Genomic DNA, 22,786 nt, shown 5'->3' on the forward strand with positions numbered 1-22,786 from the left:
AAGACTTTCAGATACTTGGGTATGCCTTTGAAGGGACTGTTTGGACAGTGCATTCTTCCTCATTCTCTATGTTTATTATCCCCCTATGAGGTGAGTCACTTCATTTTCCAAGCTTTCCTGCCATAATTTACTGCCTTCTAAAGACTAAAAAGATAATGACGAGGCACTAGGGACAGGAGCCATGAGCCATGATAACCCTTTCTTCTTTCAAATTTGAATATCTCAGATATTTTGTTACTGTGATAAAGTTGACAAAAATGCCACTCAACAAATTAATTTTTCTGTTTCAAGATACCTAATTTAATCAATTTTGCTGAATTTATTACCCAGTTTTCCTGTTATTATGGTTATTAACTTAAATTGATATATATATATGCTCATGTTTGTATTATTTGAGTAGTTCATTAAAGTGAAGTAAAAGTCTATACTAAAAATAAGGATATTTTGAAACTTTTCAACTCTTTTAGTTGAACTAGGGACTGCACATCCATGTTGAGGAAAAATATCTCAAAACAAGTCACTTGTGAGCACATTATAGCCCCTTATACTTTAGAGATAGTATATTGTCTCTAATTCATTTTAAAAGAATATGATTAAAACCAGGCGTGGTGGTGCACACCTGTAATCTCAATACTTGGGGGGCAGAGGCAGGCCAATCTCTGTGAATTTGAGGCCAGCCTGGTCTACACAGTTGGTTCCAGAATAGCCAGGAATATATAGTGAGACCTTGTCTCAAAATAAAAGAATGTGGTAAAAATGTCTGGAAGCACTCTAAGTCTATAACTCTTCATATCCACACATATGCCTTGCTTTATATAGTAGAACAACAATGCTCTTTGTTGCTGTCAAGGTTACGTGCATGGACAGACATCACAGAGGAGTTGCTATCACATAAGAAGGTATATATAAGTAATGGGATGAGAACTAGCAGGTATATTTTCCTCCAGATGGGGTGTATAGAGCTGTAGTAATTTCATATGGCCTCTTACAAAAGGTTGAGAAATTAACTTGCATGAAATAGATTGTAGCTAACTCAGGGTTATTATACATCCTAATAGTTGCTATTCATCATTCCCTAACTCATTAGTATTGTGCTCATTTCTGTTTTGCATGGATTATACATCAGTTTTAGCTTCAGGTTCTATTCTCTAGGAAACCTAAGTTAAGATACCTGAACTTTTAAAAATAAAAATAACTTTGGACTCAAGAAAGATTTGTTTTTGAGTCAGGGTTTCTCTGTGTAGCCCTGGCTGTTTTGGACTCGCTTTGTAGACCAGGCTGGCCTTGAACTCACAAAGATCCACCTGCCTCTGCCTCCTGAGTGCTAGGATTAAAGGCGTGTGCCCAGCTTCAAGTAAGAAATTTGTAATGCCAACAGTTTTTGGAAGCAATACAACTAAAATATACATGTAATTGTTGCTTTGTTCTTAACATAGGAACATGTTTGTTTTTAACTCCAAAGGAGTATAATTAACAGAAGAACTAATCACCATTGACGCTTGTTACTCTGTAATGGTTTACACTGTACTTCAAATTTCTGTACCTGACTCTGGAATATGGACTTGAGAGAAAAGCACCCACGCTCAAATATTAGCTCCACTTTTAACAAGTAATTTAATAATTCTGTGTTTCATTTTCTTACCTGTAAAATGGAGAAGGGAATAGTACCTATATCATGTAGTTACTCTAAGGATGAAATGAGATGATAGGTAATGCTAAATATAGACAACACACTACCATGCTTCTCACATAGCAGTATATAAGGGTGTACTATATTTATTATAGATATTATGATAAAAATAAGCTGAAATTAAAAGAAAACTTTAACCAAATGGCATAGGATACATATCAAGGCACTAATATGTGAAAAGCAGTAGAATTAGGTGTAGAGAGACATAACTGCAAAGAAATACCAAGCAGTTAACACCCATCTATACATTCCTGTTTACGCAGTACATATCACAAAGCAGAGAAATAATGAATACAGAGCCACACTGAAGAATTTAGAGTTATTTTGTATATATTTTAAATATACATGTGCAATACATTAAAATATATAGAGATGTGTGATTATATATTTACATATATATACATATCTATATGAAACCACAGAAGGGATACATATGCGCACTCACATGTCTGTGTGCATACCCCAACAGGACTCATCTCTATGTAAACTAGATGCAGTCCATATCAGGCCAACTTGGACATAAGTGAAAGCCCTGACTCGGCAACAGATTGCATTCAGGAACCCTTCAGTTTCTTCTACCAAGTATAAGGCCATTTAAAAATACACTGAGAAGAACTCCTCTGGGTATATGGCAGAGCCCAGGGCCCTTCTGGCAGTGCACAATTTGCCTGAGTAAGGACTGCAGGGTTGAAATATCAAGGAGCGATTAAGAAGGGGCTTGAAACTAATAAGCAAGCATCCAAAGAGTAAGTTTAGCTCCAGAACAATGCACTAGTGTCAGAGAATCCTTAGATATCTGGAGTCTAAGCAAATTTTGGGCAGAAGCAGAGAGAAGTGTGTGTTTCTACTCATCACCATCCAGTGTGACCCAAATAAGTGGGCACAGCTTTTATGGGTAGATAAGTTTGAAGTACAATTAGGCATATTTTAAAGATTAAACACAAATTATTTAAAGTTAAAGGATTTTAAAGCAACATAAGAGGTTACAGGTATTCAGGTATTGGTTTAGGGTTTATAAATGTTTCAAGAAGCCTAACCTTATATATGGCACCATTTGCAGCAATATCATTAACAATAGTAATAATCATCATAACATATTTATATATACAAAAATAGAGCAAAGCAATTCTACAAGAGGAGATGTAAGTGAAGGTGTGGGGCTTTGTGCAACCCAATGTCAATATACCTCAGGAAGTTTCATAGCCTATAAAGACTTTGTGGCATATATTTCTGCAGTATATATCCAATAAAGGGACATGGAATTCCCTTTCATCCTCCTGTGCATGACTATGCATTTCTCCTTACTTCACCCTGCAGCACACATCCATGCGCACTTTAAAAGAGATGATATATAGAGTCTGGAAGTTTTAAACTAAGTTGGAGCACCTTGATTTCAAGCAAGTGCCCCCATATTTGAATTCTTTGATAAATTTTGGGTTTACTTACAGAGGGAAACTATATAATTCTCACGTCTCTTAGTAGCAGTCTTTTGTACCCTGCCATCACCATTGCAGCCTTTTCCTTATTGACAGGGGTTCGAAGCACAGGCTCTTTGTACATTTTAAGAGGGGAGTCACTTCTGTGCATTACATATCTTTCATCTCAGTTGTTCACTGTTGCTGAGATCTAGGTTCTTAGGCAGCTACCATTGCAGACAAGCCAGGAAGGAGCACAGTGTGTGCAGCAAAGTGTAGGTGCAATGGCGAAGATACAACTTGGTTAGGGCTTCTTTATGTGTTTCCCCACATTTAAGCTTCTACAAGGTGATAGAGTCAAAGGTGATGTCCTCTGGGGACAGCCTCAATACCCAGTAGTTAATTAACTACCCACTATGCACTACAGAAAGACCACTACACTAATTTCTTATGGTTTCTGAAAAGTAATTGGAAGGAAATCTGGAATTGTTAACAGAGTCCTAAAAAAAAGTTCAGCGAGCCAGTGTAATGATTGGGTGAAACAATGAAGTATGAGTCAGAGGCCCATGTTCTGGTCAATTCTGCTATCAATTTAAGTGTATGGCCTTGGGCAATTCTCTTCCTATTTCTAGGCCTCAGTTTTCCCATCTGTAAAATTACAACAATGAACTAGATTAATATTTAAGATTCCTTCCAGCTCTAAAATTTTATGACTTTATGTCCATTATTAAGGCCTGAGCCATGCAGTCTCAGGGCAGTTAGCTTCTAAAAGAGAACATACCTCTGTAATATCCTTTGCTTTGTTCATTTAGCTATAAAGCACGTCTGCCTTTGGCACTTGGGTCAGACATACAAAGTTATGAGCATCCTGATTTACTATCCTACTCAGCATGCTAGTAGAATCTGTCAGTACTATAAGTTGATTATCAGGAAAAGGAGAAAAAATACTCCAACTAATTGAATTTGGAAATATAGGAGGAGCCTCATATGCTTACAAAAGGGTGGGTGTGGTTGTGAATGCATACACACACTGAGATACCGACTATTGCTAGCAACCAGTTTGTTACAATAATCCATTTTCCTTAATACAATTTAGTAAATAGCATAGCATAGCAAAGTTTGGCATCTAAGGAAACACCTGTGAGAAAACAGCACTTTTAAATGCGTCAGAGAAAAAGAATCAGGAAGAGAAAAACAAATATATATCAAACAAAAATTTAAAAAATGAAAAAAGATTAATCTTAGAAAAGGAGAAAATAAAGGAATGTGGCAAAGTAAAAGGAGAGGCTGAAAACGAAGGAGAACAGAACAGGATAATGAAAGAAGAGACAGGGAGATAGAAAGAAAGAAAAAATGGAGGAGGGATGGAGGGAGGGAAGGAAGGAAGGAGAAAGAGAGAGAGGGAGGGAGAAAGGGGGAGTCATATTCCCTGGAAGGTTGAACGCTGTTCCACATGCACCTGTGATGACTATCTTAGAAGACAGCCTTCAAAGACACTGTGGAAAGCAGAGTGACAATCAGAGCCTGCACCGAGAGGCATTACCTTGGGGAGCTCCTAAACCTCACGTTGCTGGCTCTGTCAGCCCTCGGTGTCCAAACCTCATGCCCATATATCACCTGAATTTTCCATGACAGCCATAAAAGCTGAGCAGGCCGGGTGTAAAAGATTAAAGAAGAGTGGGGATAGATACTGTGAAAAAAGAGCAAGGCATCCTGCACTAGGATATACTTTGCCATTCTCCTGACACTGCAGGAACAAAAGAGGTGAGGCCCTAACTTTGGCTAGTTTATTATCTCACACCCTCTTCTAAACATGAGGCCTATGCTTTACTGAAGAGGGTCAGAAGAAAACTCTGGATCCATCTTGTAGGAAGGTCATACAGACTTTTCCTGGGCCTTGGGGAAGGGTGCACTACCAGAAGAGATTTTTCTGCACACAGTGTTGGTGTGCCTCTTACAGCGGCAGCCTGGTCGACGGAGGCTATCGTAGCACTGCTGGCACAGATGGAGGCATCCACGGGTAGGCAGATAGCAGCACAGGCAGGGTAAGAAGAGGGAGATGAGACTCATGGCTGCCCAGCGAATGAAGCAAGAGCTAGGCCCACAGGAGCAGGGCTCATCAGCGCAGTTGTCTTCATCATCAGTGGAACAGTGGTAGAAGAGGCCCTTGACACAGCAGAGGCAAGTGCCATAATCAAGGAGGCTCTCAGCAGAGCAAAGGCAACGCTGGTTGCACATCCAGCAGGAGGGAAGAGGGTGAACCGCTGTGCAAGGAGCACATTTGCAGCGCCCGCACTCCTCGCAGATAAAGAGGTGATCACTGGGATGCCCTACAGATTGCTCAGCTTCTCCCTTCAGAGCACCATCGACCTTTGGGTGGGCCCCTGCTCCAGGCTGGGTTCTGATTATGGACTGGCCTGAAGGAGAGGGTGTAATGCTGGCCAAGAGCCTTTGATCAGAGGCAGTGGTGCTTTGGGACATTGAGCTGGTAATGCTAGATTGGCTCAGATGCTGAGGCAGGGGCTGCAGCTGATGGCACTGGCTGACACTGCGTGGGAGAGCAGTAGGCATGGTAGCCAAGGACCAATCAGACTTGTGGGTTTGCACAATAAGGGAAGGGCTGGAAAGGGCCTGTTTACAGGGTGCTGGAGGCCGTTCCACGTAATCATTGCTAGCATGAGTAGAGCGCAGCTGTTCAATAGGCAGAATTTGTTGGAACTCATCTACTGCTGTAGCATCCATTTTGCCTATGTTTTTGAGCTCTAAGTGATTTGGGGTCAGAGTGGCACTTATGGTGATAAAAAAAAGAGCCCTTGTAGTTATATGGACCTCAAAGCACATCAGAAAATCCTGAGAGAAAAGAAATAGAAACAATGTGTGAGAACTACAAGTCACAAGTTTAGGGGAACCAAGATAAGTTAGGACTTATCACCACTTCATCTTTCAAATGCTGTGTTGTAGGCTTCATCTAATACCTTTATTTTGTAAGTAAACTATTTTCAGACAATTCTGGTCATCCTATTCAAAGGATAAATCATTTTGGGAGCAAATGTTAGTGGTTGATTTTTTTGTTTGTTTTTTTGTTTTTTACTCCATCATGTGGCTAAGTTCACAGAAGCAGCTAATCTTAGTTTTGAGCATCTGAATTCTAATAAGAATGGAGCCAAATGTTAAAAGCAAAAGTCATTGCATAAAACAGTCCTGAAGCAATAGAAGAAACTTCGAAGGTCTACCAAGAGTAGCTGCTCATATGTGTACATGGACATGTATATATACAACCATTCTTCTGCCTCAACCTCCAGAGTAGCTAGGAGTATAGGTACACATTACCACACTCAGCTGCTAGAATCAAACATTTTTAATATACAACACTTAGTTATATGACAACTATATCAAACTATAATATAAGACTGAGTTATTTTAAATATCACCAAAAGTTTACTATTGCATTTACTAAACAAATTCTACAGACTGCTTTTCTCTACTTTACACCAAAATGGCTTTTTTAAAGAGAAGAAATGTTCTTATACTATATTTAAACTTAGTTGAATATTAGAAAATATATTCTTACATCTTCATAGTGCCACAAATGGTTGTGTAGTTATTCTCCTGAAGGCGTTGATATAGGTATACTCGATAAATGGTGACCATGCAGAAAATATTTTACAGGTAGTAGACTTCCGGACCTAGAAGCCTGAATGTTCAAAAAGGAAATGGAAACATGAATCAAAGAGATGACATAATGATCATTAGCATGAATACAGTACATATTTGAAATCTAGCAGATTTTAAGTATCCTCAGAATGAACCAATTACTCATACAGTTGTAAAGTTTGGATAGATTGAATAAATAATAAAAAAAATGAACAAAGAGATTGAGAACAGAGTCTGATTAGGTTTTCATAATAAAGCAAATGACAACAAACTAGGCACAGAGTGAAATAGTAACAGGAAAAATAATGGTACAATTCATAAAGTGTTTAGCAGCTAATAATGACTACACTTTGGTGGTTTATGAGGCTATATTCTTATATACATCTGATTAGCTAAACTTACATTGGATAAACATAATGGATGCTCCACAATTCAATTATGTATGATACTTTTGTCAAATCATTTGCTTAATTTAGGCCTCAGCTTCACTACCTATATAATTATAGGGGTGGTCTAGGAGATCTCCAAGGATACTGCCCCATAATGATTTACATTTCTGTAGCTATGTAATTTAATCACTTTTCATCCGTATCATCTACATCTTCAAATTTTTGAGGGTAAATTGGGCAAAATGCCCTTGTTTATTTGGACAATTCAAAAACAAAAATAGATTCACTTCCTTGCACTTGAAGTCCCTGCAACCTTCTTCCCATAGCTTTACTAAATCTTTATACAGTCATAGTTTTAGCATTGGAAAGAAATAGACAGTATTCATTTGGACAGCTGAATAAATAAGGACATACTATTCAGCTGGCTTGGAGACTATATGTGAATGTAGAAGCTTTGTACTATGAAGTATTTGACAAAATTATAAGAAATGGGTTTATACCCAACTCATCAAATACAGGATGGGTGGAGTTATTCAAATCCTGTATGCTTGAAATATAGCAACAGATGCTAGATATAGCTAGATATATCAATTCATAAAATACATAAAAATGTCAAGAAGAAGTTACAGGAGATGATCATATTATACTCTTAAAACAGGATTACAGTGAAGTCACTGAATACCCAGGGGCATGTCCAAAAGATTAAAAGCTAAACTTGATAGAATCTAGGCCATAATGTAAACAACTTAGAACCAATAATAAAAATATTCAGCTGGGCATGGTGGTGCACACCTGTAATCCCAGCACTCAGGGATGCAGAGGCAGGCAGATCACTGTGAGTGTGAGACCAGCCAGGTTTATAAAACAAGCACAGGACAGCCAGGGCCACACAGAGAAATACTGTCTTAAAAAAATAACATTCAAGGCTGTTTCTGTTTGGGACCAGAAGGTCAGTCACATGGTGTTTAGGTTAAGAAGGTGTATAAAATAGTGATTGGATTTTGTTTTGAAAAAAATGAGATATTTGGTTGGATGATTAAAGAAATCTAGAATAATGAAGCACTGTTGCTCTCAGGTAAGGAAACTAACAGTATGAAATTAGTTTATTTATGTTTTTAATTTTTTATTAGTATGGATTCTAAGATCTAATGTGGGCAGTTAGAATCATAGTAATATTGGAGTTTTGAGTAGTAATGAAAAGACTGTCTCTCTCTCTCTCTCTCTCTCTCTCTCTCTCTCTCTCTCTCTCTCTCTCCACATTTTGCTATTCTGGGCCTGCCAACAATCTAGCTAAAAAAGATAAACTGAAACAATAGGTATGTAGCATAGCAGAAGGTAAGAGGGGGGAATGTTGAAAAGCAAACAAGCAAGATACTACTTGTAGACTAGATGAGAAACTACCACTGCATATGTGTTTATTATTCAGGAGTCCACCCATTAAAAAGTCATTCTTTGTGAGAAGCAATACCTAATAAACTGCCTGTGGTCAATTTGATAATTGATAAATGACAAAGCATATACATATCACATTATTAAATGGCAGCCAAGGTAGCTTTAAGTCTTGGTTATATAGTGATGGAATCTAGTGATTTTTGTCACGTAGTACCTCTGCAGTAATGAATGATGCATTGTAACCCACCCCCATCAGTTTTGCTGGCCAGGTGCTCATAGCTTTCTGAATAGTTTTTCTATAGCCATGAAATTTGCAATATTCAACCTAAACATAAATTTCTTTTCTTATTTAGGAACTAGGAAGCTAAAGCTATTCATGAGATGGTAATGTTTGTTAATGAAAGAAAATGTAATTTTCTCTCTAAAATCTGCCATGTTGAGACAAAACTTGAAACTTTTCGGCCTAAAGCTCTTCTACGGTGATGCCTTAAGACATTTCTGGTTTCTATGATAAATCCTTTTTGATAGACTGTGATTCATTGTTGATTTTTTAAAAGAGAGGAGAAGAAAGAAAAACTGACTCCTGTTTTCTTCCACTCTCACAGGCTCAGCGCTGTTTTATAGCTTACTGTGTAATGGCTGTGAGGTGTGTGTTTTTTTTTTCCTCCCTGTACTCTGCTGCTATATACACTTGTTCTCAGAATAACTGAAAGCAAACATAGGGGGAATTTCTGCTATGGCTTTATATGTTTTCTTAGTTCTACTATTCCAAAGTCTGCTCTTTAAAAATCTTTCTCTGTGCAAAAGCATTTGCATCTCTATCAAAGCATACTCCCCCCCCCTTACAAATAACAAGTTGTATATAGTTTACATTACTAACCTCTCTGTTACTGACTGGGCCTCCCTCCTACCGCATACATCTTGCTAGGGCTGCCAGATTCTCACCACATTTAACTCTTAACTTGTCACATCGCTACTCTAGTCCTATTCATTACTTTAATAGTTTCATTAAGACTTATAGCAGTTTATTTCAAGGCCATGAGCCTTGCAGTTTTAAGAACTTGACATTGTTAAGATTATAGGTGTTTTAGTGATGAGTGGTGTAGAAAAATATTGTAACGCCAAACTAATACTCATGGTGAGGAATATTGTAAGAAGTTACTTATTCATTTAAGACACTAGAATATTTTTATGAGCTCCAAATTCTTTTTTTAAGACACAAGAAACTTGGGTTATAGTCTTAATGCTAGCTTTACTTTGCTGTGTTACTATAGGCAAGTGACTTCTCTGTTTCTTCATCTGCAAAATGAAGAGGTATGTAAAAAGGATTTTTTAAACCCATTTTGCCCTGTTCCAAATTCTATGCTGTGTTTTGGTTGCATATCTAAGTCTCAAATTCTTTCATGAAGAATTAGTCTCCTTTCTTTTCAATCCTTTGCCTCCTTACTGCTCAATTCTGAATAAATTTCTTTAAATCCAAGTCACTCAGATTGCTAGATTATGTTTCACAGCTAGAGACCAAAAAATCAGAACACGAAGAAACAAAATGTCTAAAATTTTACAATAAATTCTTAGTGCATGTTAGAATAAAAAAGAAAAAGGTTTGATGTGGATGAACTGCTCATCTGTGCTTTATTTGTATTTTTGCATGCAGTTGACTTGTTGAGAACATGCTTTAATACATCATATACTCCAATTCATGTGATAACATATTACATTATAGGGAAGTTTTAATATGTGCAGAAAAGCAACAATACTTGGCATATCAAAATGTATTACCCGATTAAGAGTTCAAAATTTGTTTTATGTTCATGGAACTTAATTTCCAGCATTCATAGGTGAGTGATAATTAGATGTGTGGAAGGAAGTGTATTATAAATCATTGCCCTAGGTCCTATCAAATGTCTTTTGACTATCTAGATATGCGCAAAGGTTCTTATTTGGACAAATTTCCCATATACCACATACACATATGAACACATATACCCAGGCATGAATCCAGAAATTTCTAAATCATTGCTCTGACTCAATATAAGTGGGGGTTATGCCGTGTCAGCTTGCGCCATTTCTACCCAAGGCAAGGTGATGTGATGAAATCCGAACGATGCACAGCCCAGACTTGTGAGCCAATAGCAGACTAGCCCCATGCTGACAAGGATGCCCGCTGGGCAGCCAGACTGGCCTCAGCACGGGCTCTTCCTACGTCCTCACCTTGGGTGGTTAGGCTGCGCTGTAAGGGGTTTAGGTAAGCACCAAAATGCATTAAAGGTCAACAGACTACACATTAAATTGACATTTGGCTTAAAAGGGTTTATATTTAATTCCTATTTTGATTTGTAAATTTCCAGTATGTATAATTTTCTACAAAAGCTGATTCATTTAAATGACATTTTTAAAGGTTTTCATTTTATTTTACTCAGGCGCTTTCCTCTCTCTCTCTCTCTCTCTCTCTCTCTCTCTCTCTCTCTCTCTGTGTGTGTGTGTGTGTGTGTGTGTGTGTGTGTGTGTGTGCGCACACGGGCGCGCGCGTGCGCGCGGACACACACACACACACACACACACACACACACACACACACACACACACACACACACACACACACCCGCAGGCTGGAATGAATGGCAATCTGTGCATTGCATAGAAGGAATTCTGAAGTCTTTAAGAGCTAATCCCTGTGGCTTACCTTGAGAAAATGGTTTATCCATGCCGAGAAAAGCAGAAGAACTAATGCTTGATCTGGCTCAAAGGACCTCTTCTCCCGAGTCTAGGTTTTTCCACCTCTCTTCTACGGAAAGTCTGAATGAAAACTCCTTTAGTAGAAGAGAAAATAAAAACAGAGATAGTTCTGTCTTGGTCCTTCCAACACAGCAGGAGAGAGAGAAGAGAGGGAGAGGGGTTAGAGAGGGAGAGAGAGGAAAACGGCAGTGGCGGCTGGGGGGGGGTGGGGGGTGGTGGCGGATGAGAAACAGAATCAGACCTGTAGTGGCAGACACTCTATAGATTTTACATGCAGAGCTGAATCTTGATGCACGCATTCCCCAAAGAAAGCTCAGCAGGGTAAGTTCACCTCCTCCTCTTTCTCCTCCTCCTCTTTCTCCTCCTCTTCTTTCTCCTCCTCCTCTTCTTTCTCCTCCTCCTTCTCTTTCTCCTCCCCCTCCTCCTCCGCCTCTTACTCCTCCCCCTTCTCCTCCTCCTCCAGTTTCTTCCCCCCCTCCTCCAATATTTTCCTTCCCCTCCCCCTCACCTTCTCCTTTTCCTCCTCCTTTACCTACTCCCCACCTCCCTTTGGCCCCCCTCCCCCGCCTCCACCTCCTCCTCTTTCTCTTCCAATCTGTCAGAAGAACCGAAGCAGCAGAAACTGCAGTTGTAGACACAGGGTATCTCAACGGAGCAATAGATACCGCTAGGAGTGTGATTATTTATACAGCTCTGGGTGTGTTGGTATATGATCTGTGGCAGTATGTGTGTAGGGTGAGGTTGCACTGTGTGTTCAGCTCAGCTAGCTGGCGTGTTTTGTGAATGTAAATGGTTTCTAGAGGTCTTGTGAATGGGTTATAGGGGAGGATGGGAAGGGATTTTATTGCTCCTTGCTATAATTTCTTTCTCTCCCCCCTCTCTGTGTCGTGGCTTTCCCGGAGCTGTAGCTCTTAATGCTTGGCTAAGTGGCGTCATCCAGCTGAAATTGAATCGACCCATTAGAACTCCCCATAGGAATCTCTGTATCCGGTCCCTGGGTAATGACTGAAACAAAATTTAAAGGGGAGTGGGGTTGTGGGGGTGGATAATAATTTTAAGGGGGCCTTATTTAAATATCTGCCAATCACAAGACACTCAGCATTTGTTGATTGACTGTAGTTTCAATCTGATAAAGATTGAGCTTCTCCTTTAAGGCCCCCCCCCTCCTCTTTTCCTCATTCATTTCCACCTTTTTTCAGCACTAATGATTGTCCATCCATCATCCTCTGGGAAACCATTACCTACATTCCCTTTCTTCCTTCAGCGTTATCATAGATTTAACAACAAATATTTATTAAGTGCTTTTCTTTGTGCTAGGTGTTCTGGATTCCTGTCTTTATGGAGCCTCCTTGGGACTGTCCAGATTCTGAAAATAAAGCAATGAAGTAAACTAAATTTACTCTTAGAGAGAAAGACAAATATTTCTGTAAATTATCTTCGGCCCATTATTTAGTTTAATAAGGAGAAGGTGTCTTCCTTCTCACACCCAGAAAGAAGCACTGAAATAATTATAAGCCTCGTATTTAAAATCAAAGTCCTGCTTCTGTGGCAGGAACTTGGCCATCAACATTCTTAGGATGCTTTAGTTACCCCATCTATAAAATTAAGATGGCAAATGGTGACAGTTCAGACTAAAACAAACTTGTGAGTCTGGAAACTCAGATCCTTAATCTTACTCTAATTTCTTGTGTGACCTCTGCAATTTACTTCCTCTCTAGGGCCCCAGTTTCTACATTAACACAAGAAAATATGATTTGGTAATTGCCCTGTCTAGCTTTGCCATTATATTATTTATACCCTTTCAGGAGTATTAAAACAAAAGAAAATAAGAACTTTAAAAATGTATGCTTTGAATCTGTATGTACTCTGTAAAAGTTCGTCAAATTTTTCTGCTAATATTTCATATGTGTGTATAAAACTTATATACATATGTACTTTATAAGCAAATCTAAATCTATTTTTTCAATCAATTACCCGCCAAGAGATTTTCCTATGTAAATTCTTTCTTTTATGGTTCAATCCTGTCCTTATACTTGATCTTATTGAAATTATGAAAACCATAAAAACTAAGCTATAGGTTCATATGTAGATAATAGATTAGTAATATATTCATTTAATAACTTCATTGTACATCAACAATGTGCCAACAACTTACTACTAGCTAGACTCAGGCCAACAGATTAATATTCATAATTTTGGCTTATCAATTGAGGTTTGTATCTGACTTTGGAAGGTTCAATTAACCCCCCTGAGCCTATTTATTCATCTTTAAAATAGAGGTAAAATAGTTCCTACATCATAGGATTATGTTGTCCTGTAATGTGAATAAAGTTTTACATTTAGGAATTTTATCATGTGACTGGCATATAAAAAACACTCAATAAATAGTGACTATGAATTTGAAAATTTGTTCTCACCTTAATTCAGCCCATAAAAAAGCAAGAGGTGATTTTAGTTAGAAGTTTTTTTGTTTTTAAAAAAATTAAAAATATATCTTATGTGTATGGGTGCCTCACCTATTACATGTATGTAAGTATACCAAGTGCATGCAATGAAAACAAAAGAGGGCATATGATGAGCCAACATGTAAGTGCTGGGAACTGAACGAGAGTCCTCTGCAAGAACAAATGCTCTTAACCTCTGTGCTGTCTTTCCAGGCCTAGTTTTCATTGTTTTAAGATACACATTTAAATTTGAACAAGTGAGTTGCCTAATTATTTTGCCTTTATTCTATGAGTCTATATTAAAGAAACAAAACCAACAAAGCTTATTCAACCTCACACTTTAAGATACCTATGCCAAAATAATTATGTTGACTACCATTCATTCCACAATGCTTTCTATGGGACAACCATTAGCAAATTGCTCATATTTGAACAACTAAATGCTCTGCCTTTATAGAATTGACATTTAATTAGGAAGTCATTTCTATAATCTCCAAGATACCATTTTAAGCATTTTATCTCTTTTAACTCATTTAATTCTCACAATAATCCTATAGAGTTTAATTACAAATTAATATTTTTTTTTACAAAGGAGAAACAAAAGTTCAAAGAAATTAAGTAATTAACATGACTGATGAGTTTCAAATCCGGTATTTAACTTACTACAAGGCTTGCATACTTAACCACTATGCCATAGTGCCCAATCATGTATTATTTGACATTTACTATGTTTTTGTCTCCCCCAAATTCCAATGTTGAGAATTAATCACGAATATGATGGTATTAAGAGGAGAGTCTATTGAGAGTTAATTAGGTCATGAAATTATAGCCCTCATGAATGGAATTGGTGATCTTATACAAGAGTCCCTGGTGAGCTAAATTGCCCTTTGCACCATGTAAGGATTTAGTGAGAAGGCATCACCTATGAATCAGAAAGTTAGACCTCACCAGATACTACCAGTAACTTGATGTAAAACATCCCAGCCTCTAGAATGGTGATATATAATTTCTGTGGTTTATTGGCTAGCTAGTCTGATTTTGTTATAGTAGCTAAAACAAACACAATATTAACTGAATATTTTATATTATTGTATACTTCTTTGCCTTAGGATATTCCATTCAGTCTTCCTGAAATACCTCCCTAATGTACTTTTTTTTATACCTAGGTGTAGAAGACCACCTCTGTGCTCTTCTTAGCATTTCAAGTGGCTTCCTTATATTTAATTGTTGTCAATCACAGAATTTGGCAATAGTTACTATAATTATGTTCCCCATGTTAGACAGTTACCATTGGCAGAACATACAACGTTTACTGCAGTTGTCTTTACTGCTGTATCTCTAGGGGCTGATACACTGCCCATACAATTAATGCTTATTGAATGAATAGTTAAATGACTCTTGGAAATAAACCTAGATAGCTTCTTGAGATTTACATTTTAAGGTACTAGGTTCCCAAATTACTTTTGTGGTTTGATGATTTGTGATAGTCTATCAGACAGGTACAGTTTTATACAGAATATTCATGTTGAGACATTACAAAATTCAGCACTTTCTTTTTTACAGCACTATTAGATTTTTATAATAGTGTATTTCAGGAAATCTGTTAATGGTACACTATTGGGAAATGGACAGATTCATTAAATTGTCAAAGATAATTCAAGTAGTTTGTGACAGTGTGGGAGCTAGAAGCAATCACAACTTTCTTGTTTATAAAATACCTTAATGATATTAATCCCATTCCAAGTGAGTTTGTAATACGATAACTCAGCACCAATGAGCCCACATATTTCAGCAGGTTGATTATTTCCAAAAAATAAATAACCTTGAAGAAGACTATAAAATCACTCAGCCCTCCAAATATTTCCCTTACAACTCTAAAAAATTTTTCCTCAATTGTGATTTTACAATAAATTAAATCACATCTTTAAACACTTTATAGTAATTGATTGCTTAGGTCACTTCTATTATGGCAGTTAACTCAAAGAGATTTTAAAGGTGAAAGAAAATGTCTAAACATTATATGTAATTTAAAAAACAGGACATGAGTGAAAGCATCTTAGGGGGTTACAAAAGCAGTGAAGGACTCACAGAATAATTAGTATCAGGGCAAAAAAAAAAAAAACTTGAATAGGCATACATAATTCACATGAAGGGTACATGTGGAAAGTTCAATTGCCAGGAAGCAACTGGCACATGGAGTTCTAAGAAGAATGACACATTCAAACTCTCTTATGTAAGAGATACATTGAAAATAGGAATGAAATGTGTAATGTTGGAGAATAACTTGAATGACAGGCAGAATAATTTAGACTTAATGTTTTAGAAATCAGAAAGAAAATTTTGAGCAAAGTGATAAAGTATAAAAATAAACCATGTTAAGAAAGATATACTGGGGGTGGGTGGGATGGAGCTAGTGAGATCGCTTAGTAGGTAAAATTGCTTGCTGTCAAGCCTGAGGGCCTGAGTTCAAATTCCAGAACCCACATGGTAAGAGAGAACCAACTCTTGCAAATTGGCTTCTAACACACACACACACACACACACACACACACACACACACACACACACACACAAACAAATACACACACACACACTAATATAAGACTAAAATTTAAAAAGAAAGACACACAGTGTACAATACATTGATTAGGAAGATATTTGAATTGGGTCGGTTAATTTAGAGATTTAGAGAACCCTGGAGAAATTTTAAACAAAAAATGATAAGGGCTAGGTTAGGGAATTGACAGTGAAAATGGGAAGTGAGGATGGTATAACAGTAACAATGATACCATATGAAGAAGTAGTGAGGTGAAGATGAGCTTGAAACAACACTAGGGCTAGAAAAAACTTTAGAAACTGTATTATCAAACCTCTGTTATAAAACTGTATGCAAATACCAACCTACCTGCTTATCCTGATTGCTCTTTTACATTAATCCATGAAATCTTATTTTACCTTAAAAATCACTTCAAGTATGATGTCCTGTATAACATTTTCAACATCTTATCATTTGTATTTCTGAACTTTCATAACAGAGGAGTTTTGCTCCCATGGAATTTATCAAGTAATTTTAAATACTTATTTTATTTTTATGTGAGTTTAGGCTGGTCTTGAATTCCCTCTGTAATCAACGATGACTTTAAACTTGCTGCCTCCACCACTTGAGTGCAGAATTATAGTTATAAGGCATCACACCATGTGTATGCTGTGAATCAAGGGCTTCATGCATTCTAGGCAAGCAGTCTACTGAGAGCTATATTTTCCAGCCAGATATTTATCACTTCTAATTTATACTGTAATAGTTTATGTGTGTCTTGTCTTTACAACTAAAATTAGCTCACTGAATATTCAACTACGTGCCACCAAGGTCCCCCCCCCCTTTTTTTTTTTACTGTGATTGTACTGTTGTGTTGAAATAAACCATGATATGGGAAGCAGAGCCAGCAAAATAACCCAGTTCTCCTGATGCTTAAGCCAACATTCTTTATGCCATATAATAAACACAAAAAAACAGTAAGATCTTTGAGTTATTTTGGAAAAGCATAGAACTTCAGGTGATTATGAGACTTTTCAAATTTTTTTAGTTATGAAATATTTTTAAGTGAGAATATTTAATATTAACTTAATGACATGGGACTAAATTTTGAAAGAAAATCCAGAACAGAGAAATTTAGAAGTTAACATGGAATAGATCATGGAATTTTGAAAATGGATGAAACTTCTAAAATGTAGGAAAACAATATAGAGGATTGTATATCATGTAGAAAGAGTGAAAAAAGATAAAGAACCAGTAGAAAAACCAAACAAGTTGTGTTGGAAAGGGATTAGAACTGCACAGTGTTATAAAATTGCAGAGAAATTTTCAATAAAGACATGAGATTGTAAAAGCGGTTTAAAATATTTAAGTTAGCCATATGGGACTATAGGTGAATATTTGAGAAAAGGTTTTATGGTAGAGGAGCAATAGGTTGAGAAGAAACCAAAAGGCATGGCATAGTTATAAGATTTTATCAACACAGGGAAGCTAGTGAATTGTGAAGTAAAAGGAAGTAATTAGTGGAAAAGAAGAGATGAATAGGAGGTTTAAAGTGTTTGTTAGAGCTAAGTTCCAGTGGAATTCACAAGGATTGATATTCTGAACCAAAACAGGTTGTGTATTTTAGAGTCACAAGTTTTGCCTTTGTTACGTTTTGAAGCGAAGCATAGTCACAAGCTTTGCTCTTGTTACAATTTTACCTGGAATTACACCACAGAGAAAAAGAACTTAAGCACCTGAAGCCTGGATAAGACTATGACAACTAAGGAGTCTCCCATAGCTTGATCCTAGTGCATTCCAAGGGTCACAGAAAACAACTCTGCAACTAAGCTAATCTAGAGAAGGCTTTAGAATTAGATCTAGGTTTGCAACCAGTTCCATTAATTGGTAGCTATGTGATGTTTGACTTAGTTGCTTAAGAATTCTGATACTCACGTTCTTCACTTGTGTAACTGAGACATTAAGTAACTTATTTGTTAAAATTTTAGTAGCTTGAAATGATGTAAATAGTAAAATAAGCACTCAATAAATAGTAGATATTACTATGATTCTTATTTTCTGAGAGACTACTTCAGAAACCATAAAGATTCAACTCAAAATAGCATACTCACAAGATAGTGGCATGTGGAGCAGGCACACACATTAACCCAGTGACCATAATACATGCAGACTATAATACTCCTATAAAGGAAGTATTCTATAAATGTTAATTATAGAAAAGAAGTAAGTAAATATCTCTAACTAGTAAACTTGCTTCCATTTTTTTCTTTATCATATTTTAATATAATGTAAATATTCTCTTATTTTCTTTAATAAAGTATGAGATCATTGATTAAGTAAACAATTAGCAAACATTTTGAGAGCCAAATTTGTATCAAGTTTGGGGACTAGGGAGGAAATTAAAGTATAATAATAAATGAATTAATTATATGTGTTTATTTTAATTTTGACACAAAATCATGTTATGTAGCTCTGGTTGATCTGGTACTTGCTATGTAGCCTAATCTAGCTTTGAACATAATGTTTAAATGTAAATTTGAGGGTGCTAGAGAGTTGACTCAATTGCTAAAAGCATTGGGTAGTCTTCCAGAGGACCCAGTTTTATTCCACCATATACATGGCAGCTCTCAAGCCTGAAACTCCAGGTGCTCTTATATCCACACAAGACAAAATTGTTTATAATAAAGAATTGGATTAGTTTAATGGATGCGGTTCCTGATAATGATTATTTTAGATGCTGCAGACTATGATATAAAGTTAGCTCTAAATAAGTTCATCATATTCTGACAATATAGCTGAGACATGCATTGTGGTCACTACTAGAGAAAAATTCTGGCTCTAACAGTGATATAATATGTTTCAATGTAATTCAGTAAAGCAAATGTATACAAATCACCAATTTAGCAACAGATAATATGTTTAATTTGAGAGATGCAGTGATGAATGTAGCACAATAGACTTATAAAGCAACAATACATACTGGCTGAATGAGCTAATTAATGGTCTTGTGCTCATCTATTCATAACATAAAATAAAGGACATGTAAAAATATAACTGTACTGTAATATGTCAATAAACCAGAATTAAACATGATTAGAGCTTTAATTATGGTAAGGCTAGTATAGACAAAGAAAAGTTAGTGACAGGTATAGAAAATAGAACAAAGGAGACTTAGTGTTTCATGCATCATCAAAATGTTGTACATGATTCTTGAATATATGGAGCTTTTTATCATGTCTAGACAAATACTAGTCACCTTGACTAGAACATTGGAAACTTTCAGATCTGGCTCAGACTTTCAAACTGAACTCTTGACCCACATATTTAACTTTATATTACATATTAACACTCATCGTTTTTTTTTTTTCTCTTGACATTTTGGTTGTAGGCCTAGCCCTTAATGGCTGAGCCATCTCTCCAAGCCCTTCCTTTCTCTATAAACCAATATAGAAAGTGAGAGGAATTGTTATTCTATTATGGTAGTAATGAAAATTGTCCCTCATTGGATGAAATTTACTCTGAATTTGGGGGTATAGCCAAGTGGTATATCATTCATTAAGTATATATGAGGCCCTGTGTCTAATGCCCAGTTCCATAACAATCAAGTAAGTAAACAGTCATAGCAAGAGAGAAAGGCATTTGGCTTTATAAGGGTGCCATCTCATCTACCATAGGTTGACTTCAGTAATGCAAATTCCTGAGGTCAGCATTGTGAAAAGATTGGCTTTCCTATTCTTACAGTGGAAGGAGTGAGGAGAGACTGGTAGCATAAGATAGACTGGTAATTTGGAGTCCTGAAAGTGATGTTAAAGACTTTGTATTTTACTCAAAATGACCAGAGAAAATGTTATACGTTTTGTGTATAGCAGTGATAAAAATTGAACAATAATTTTGTAATGATCACTTTATGCTCTGTGGTGTATATATACAAGAGATGGGCTTGGGTTGGAAGTAGGGAAACAATTAGGAAGCTATTGAAGGAGTCTAGATAATAGAGTAGTAAGAGTGGACATGAATCAAGTTATCATGTAAATATTTTGGTGTAAAACCATTCTAGAGTAATACTATTTAACTGGTAGCTTCATAAAAGTAATATTCCTATTACTTTGCCTTCTTGTCTCTGTCAACATGACTGCACAGTGTGAAAAAGTTATGGTTAAAAGAAAAAATATAAAAGAGACTATGGTATGGTTTTGTAACAATAGATTGTTTTAGAAATCATTATTAAAAAATTTATGCAGCCAGTGTTGATGGCACACACCTTTAATCCCAGCACTGGAAGCAGAGGCAGGCAGATCTCTGTGAGTCGAGGCCAGCCTGGTCTATAGAATGAGTTCCAGGACAGCCAAGGCTACACAGAGAGAAACCCTGTCGTGAAGATCCAAAAAAAATTTCTGCAACCATGAAACTATATCAAGGTGTTGAGTTTCATCTATATGCACATCCTTATTGGCTATCCAGTTCCATATGCATTCTGGGATTTTGTAAGCTTCTCTGACTAGCAATGTATAGATTTCACTTAATGTGTTGACATTGGTTAACATGTATTTTTTAAAAAAGAAATTGGAAAAGTAATATTATAATTACTGATAAGGTATATAATATATATATATATATATATATATATATATACATCCATATAATAACAAATAATGGAAAAGAAGCTATGAATTTGAAAGAGCCCAAAGAAGGGTATATGAGAGGGGTTGGAAGAAGGGAAGCGCGATATGATATAATTATAATCTCAAAAATAAAATAAAAGAATTAAGTAGAGATTGAGCATAATAAGAATACAGAATTGGGGCTTGGAGAGATGGCTCAGTGGTTAAGAGCACTGGCTATTCTTTCAGAGGACCCAGGTTCAACTCCCAGCACCCACATGGCAGCTCATAACTGTCTGTAACTCCAGTTCCAGGGGATCTGGCACCCTCATACAGACATCCATGCACACAAAACACCAAAGCACATAAAAATAAAAGAGAAATAATTTTTAAAAATTAAAAGTAAGAACCAGGTGTGGTGGTGCACGCCTATAATCCCAGCACTTGAGAGGAAGAGGCAGGCAGATCTGTGTGAGTTCACAGACAGCCTGGTCAACAGAGCAAGTCCAGGACAGCTAAGGCTACACAGAGAAACCATGTCTCAAAAAACAAAACAAACAAAAAGATTAAAAGAAAGAATACAGAATTGAACATCAGAATGCTTATTTTATTTTTTCTTTCATTTTAGTGAAAGGTTTCATTGATATTTCCTCAATACTGTGTGTGTATATCAAAATAAACCATAATTCTCATGTCTTTTCAAAGAAAAATAAATTAAATTTGCTCTTAATAGAAAGGAAGAAATACGTCCTCATTTCTAACTTCCTTTACATGCAATTTTGTTTTGATGGCCAAGTCATGAATTATCTGTTTTTTACTAATATATCCTGGCTTGGACCTGCATGTGTGTGTGCCTTTTGTAAGCCCTCTATGCCTCACAGAGATGATAGCTCCATCAGAATTATCTCTATGACACTTCCAAGATGTCTCAAATATTTCCTTTCATATAATTTATTACATTGTTACTAAGGCTTTTTATCTACTTTCATGTCTCAGAAGTGTATCAAGGTGGTAGTTAATATTACATTAAATATCCAACTACATGGTGTTGAGATTCTGGTTTCAACTTAACAAGACACCTCCTGCTCCACATATGTACCAATATTTATCTCACTATACAGCTATCTAACTCCTTTTTCTTCACATTAATTAGAAGTTTTATAATTTGGGAATAAGAAAATGAGAAAACAGTGGGGAAAATCTCTTCAAATATCAGGGCCTGAATACATCCACATTGTACTCTCTTTTATAGGCACACTAGCCTGGTGTAGGTCACAACAGCATTGAAGATTGCATTTGGCTCTAGAAGCAGTTTTTTTTTTTTTCAGAGCTTAAATCTTACCATTATTTTCATTTCAAACATTTTTTTCTTTTAAATTTCAACTAAGTTTTAGCTTTGTGTTTCAAGGTCTCCTCGGGGTTAGGATTCATTAACATTATTCATGTTAAACTTCTCTCGAACCATATTTGTGACTTTGGGTTATGCAACCTTATGTGCAAAACAAAATACAGTTGTTAGAAGAAAAGGTAGGCAAACTGAAATCTATTTTAAAAAATCCTTAAAAACATTTTTTTCTGGTGAAACTATCACCAGTAAAGTACACATACAAAACGAGAGAAAAATTTTGCGAATGCTATTTGTAAATGTTAACTTATATCTATGATAAAGAATTCTTTCAACTTAAGAATAAAAGTGAGATGAAAAATGGAAAAAGAATTTGAATAAAACTATGCCAAGTAAGACATATTAACAACAAATATGTGCCTGTAAAAACACTCAATATCATAAGTAATTTGTAAAATGAACCTACCACATAATTACATGCAACTTCACATCCACTACAATGGCTAAAATTGAATCAATTGATGGGAAACAGTGCTAGTGGGGATGTTAAGAAATTAGAAAACTTAAACCGGGCGGTGGTGGCG

General features: G+C 36.4%; 1 protein-coding gene across 3 annotated transcripts in view; it reads right to left on the reverse strand.

Annotated features, from left to right (window-relative positions):
* Window positions 1-1,751: 1,751 nt before the first annotated feature.
* The window catches only part of SPRY3 (sprouty RTK signaling antagonist 3), a 60,943-nt gene continuing 39,908 nt past the window's right edge, over window positions 1,752-22,786 (reverse strand). For 2 of the 3 annotated variants that reach the window (XM_084788655.1, XM_084788656.1), the window contains 3 exons: window positions 11,224-11,350; window positions 6,677-6,799; window positions 1,752-5,955 (listed from right to left, as the gene is read on the reverse strand). In XM_084788655.1, the coding sequence (XP_084644781.1) occupies window positions 4,981-5,946 (966 nt within the window). In that variant the 5' untranslated portion in view covers window positions 5,947-5,955; window positions 6,677-6,799; window positions 11,224-11,350 and the 3' untranslated portion in view covers window positions 1,752-4,980. Of the gene's footprint in view, window positions 5,956-6,676; window positions 6,800-11,223; window positions 11,351-11,517; window positions 11,650-22,786 lie in introns of those variants that run through there. The other variant, XM_084788654.1, reaches the window with a different exon arrangement.

The sequence above is a fragment of the Acomys minous genome (genome assembly GCF_964271855.1).
Source record: "Acomys minous genome assembly, chromosome: 7".
In the NCBI taxonomy this organism is placed as follows: domain Eukaryota; kingdom Metazoa; phylum Chordata; class Mammalia; order Rodentia; family Muridae; genus Acomys; species Acomys minous.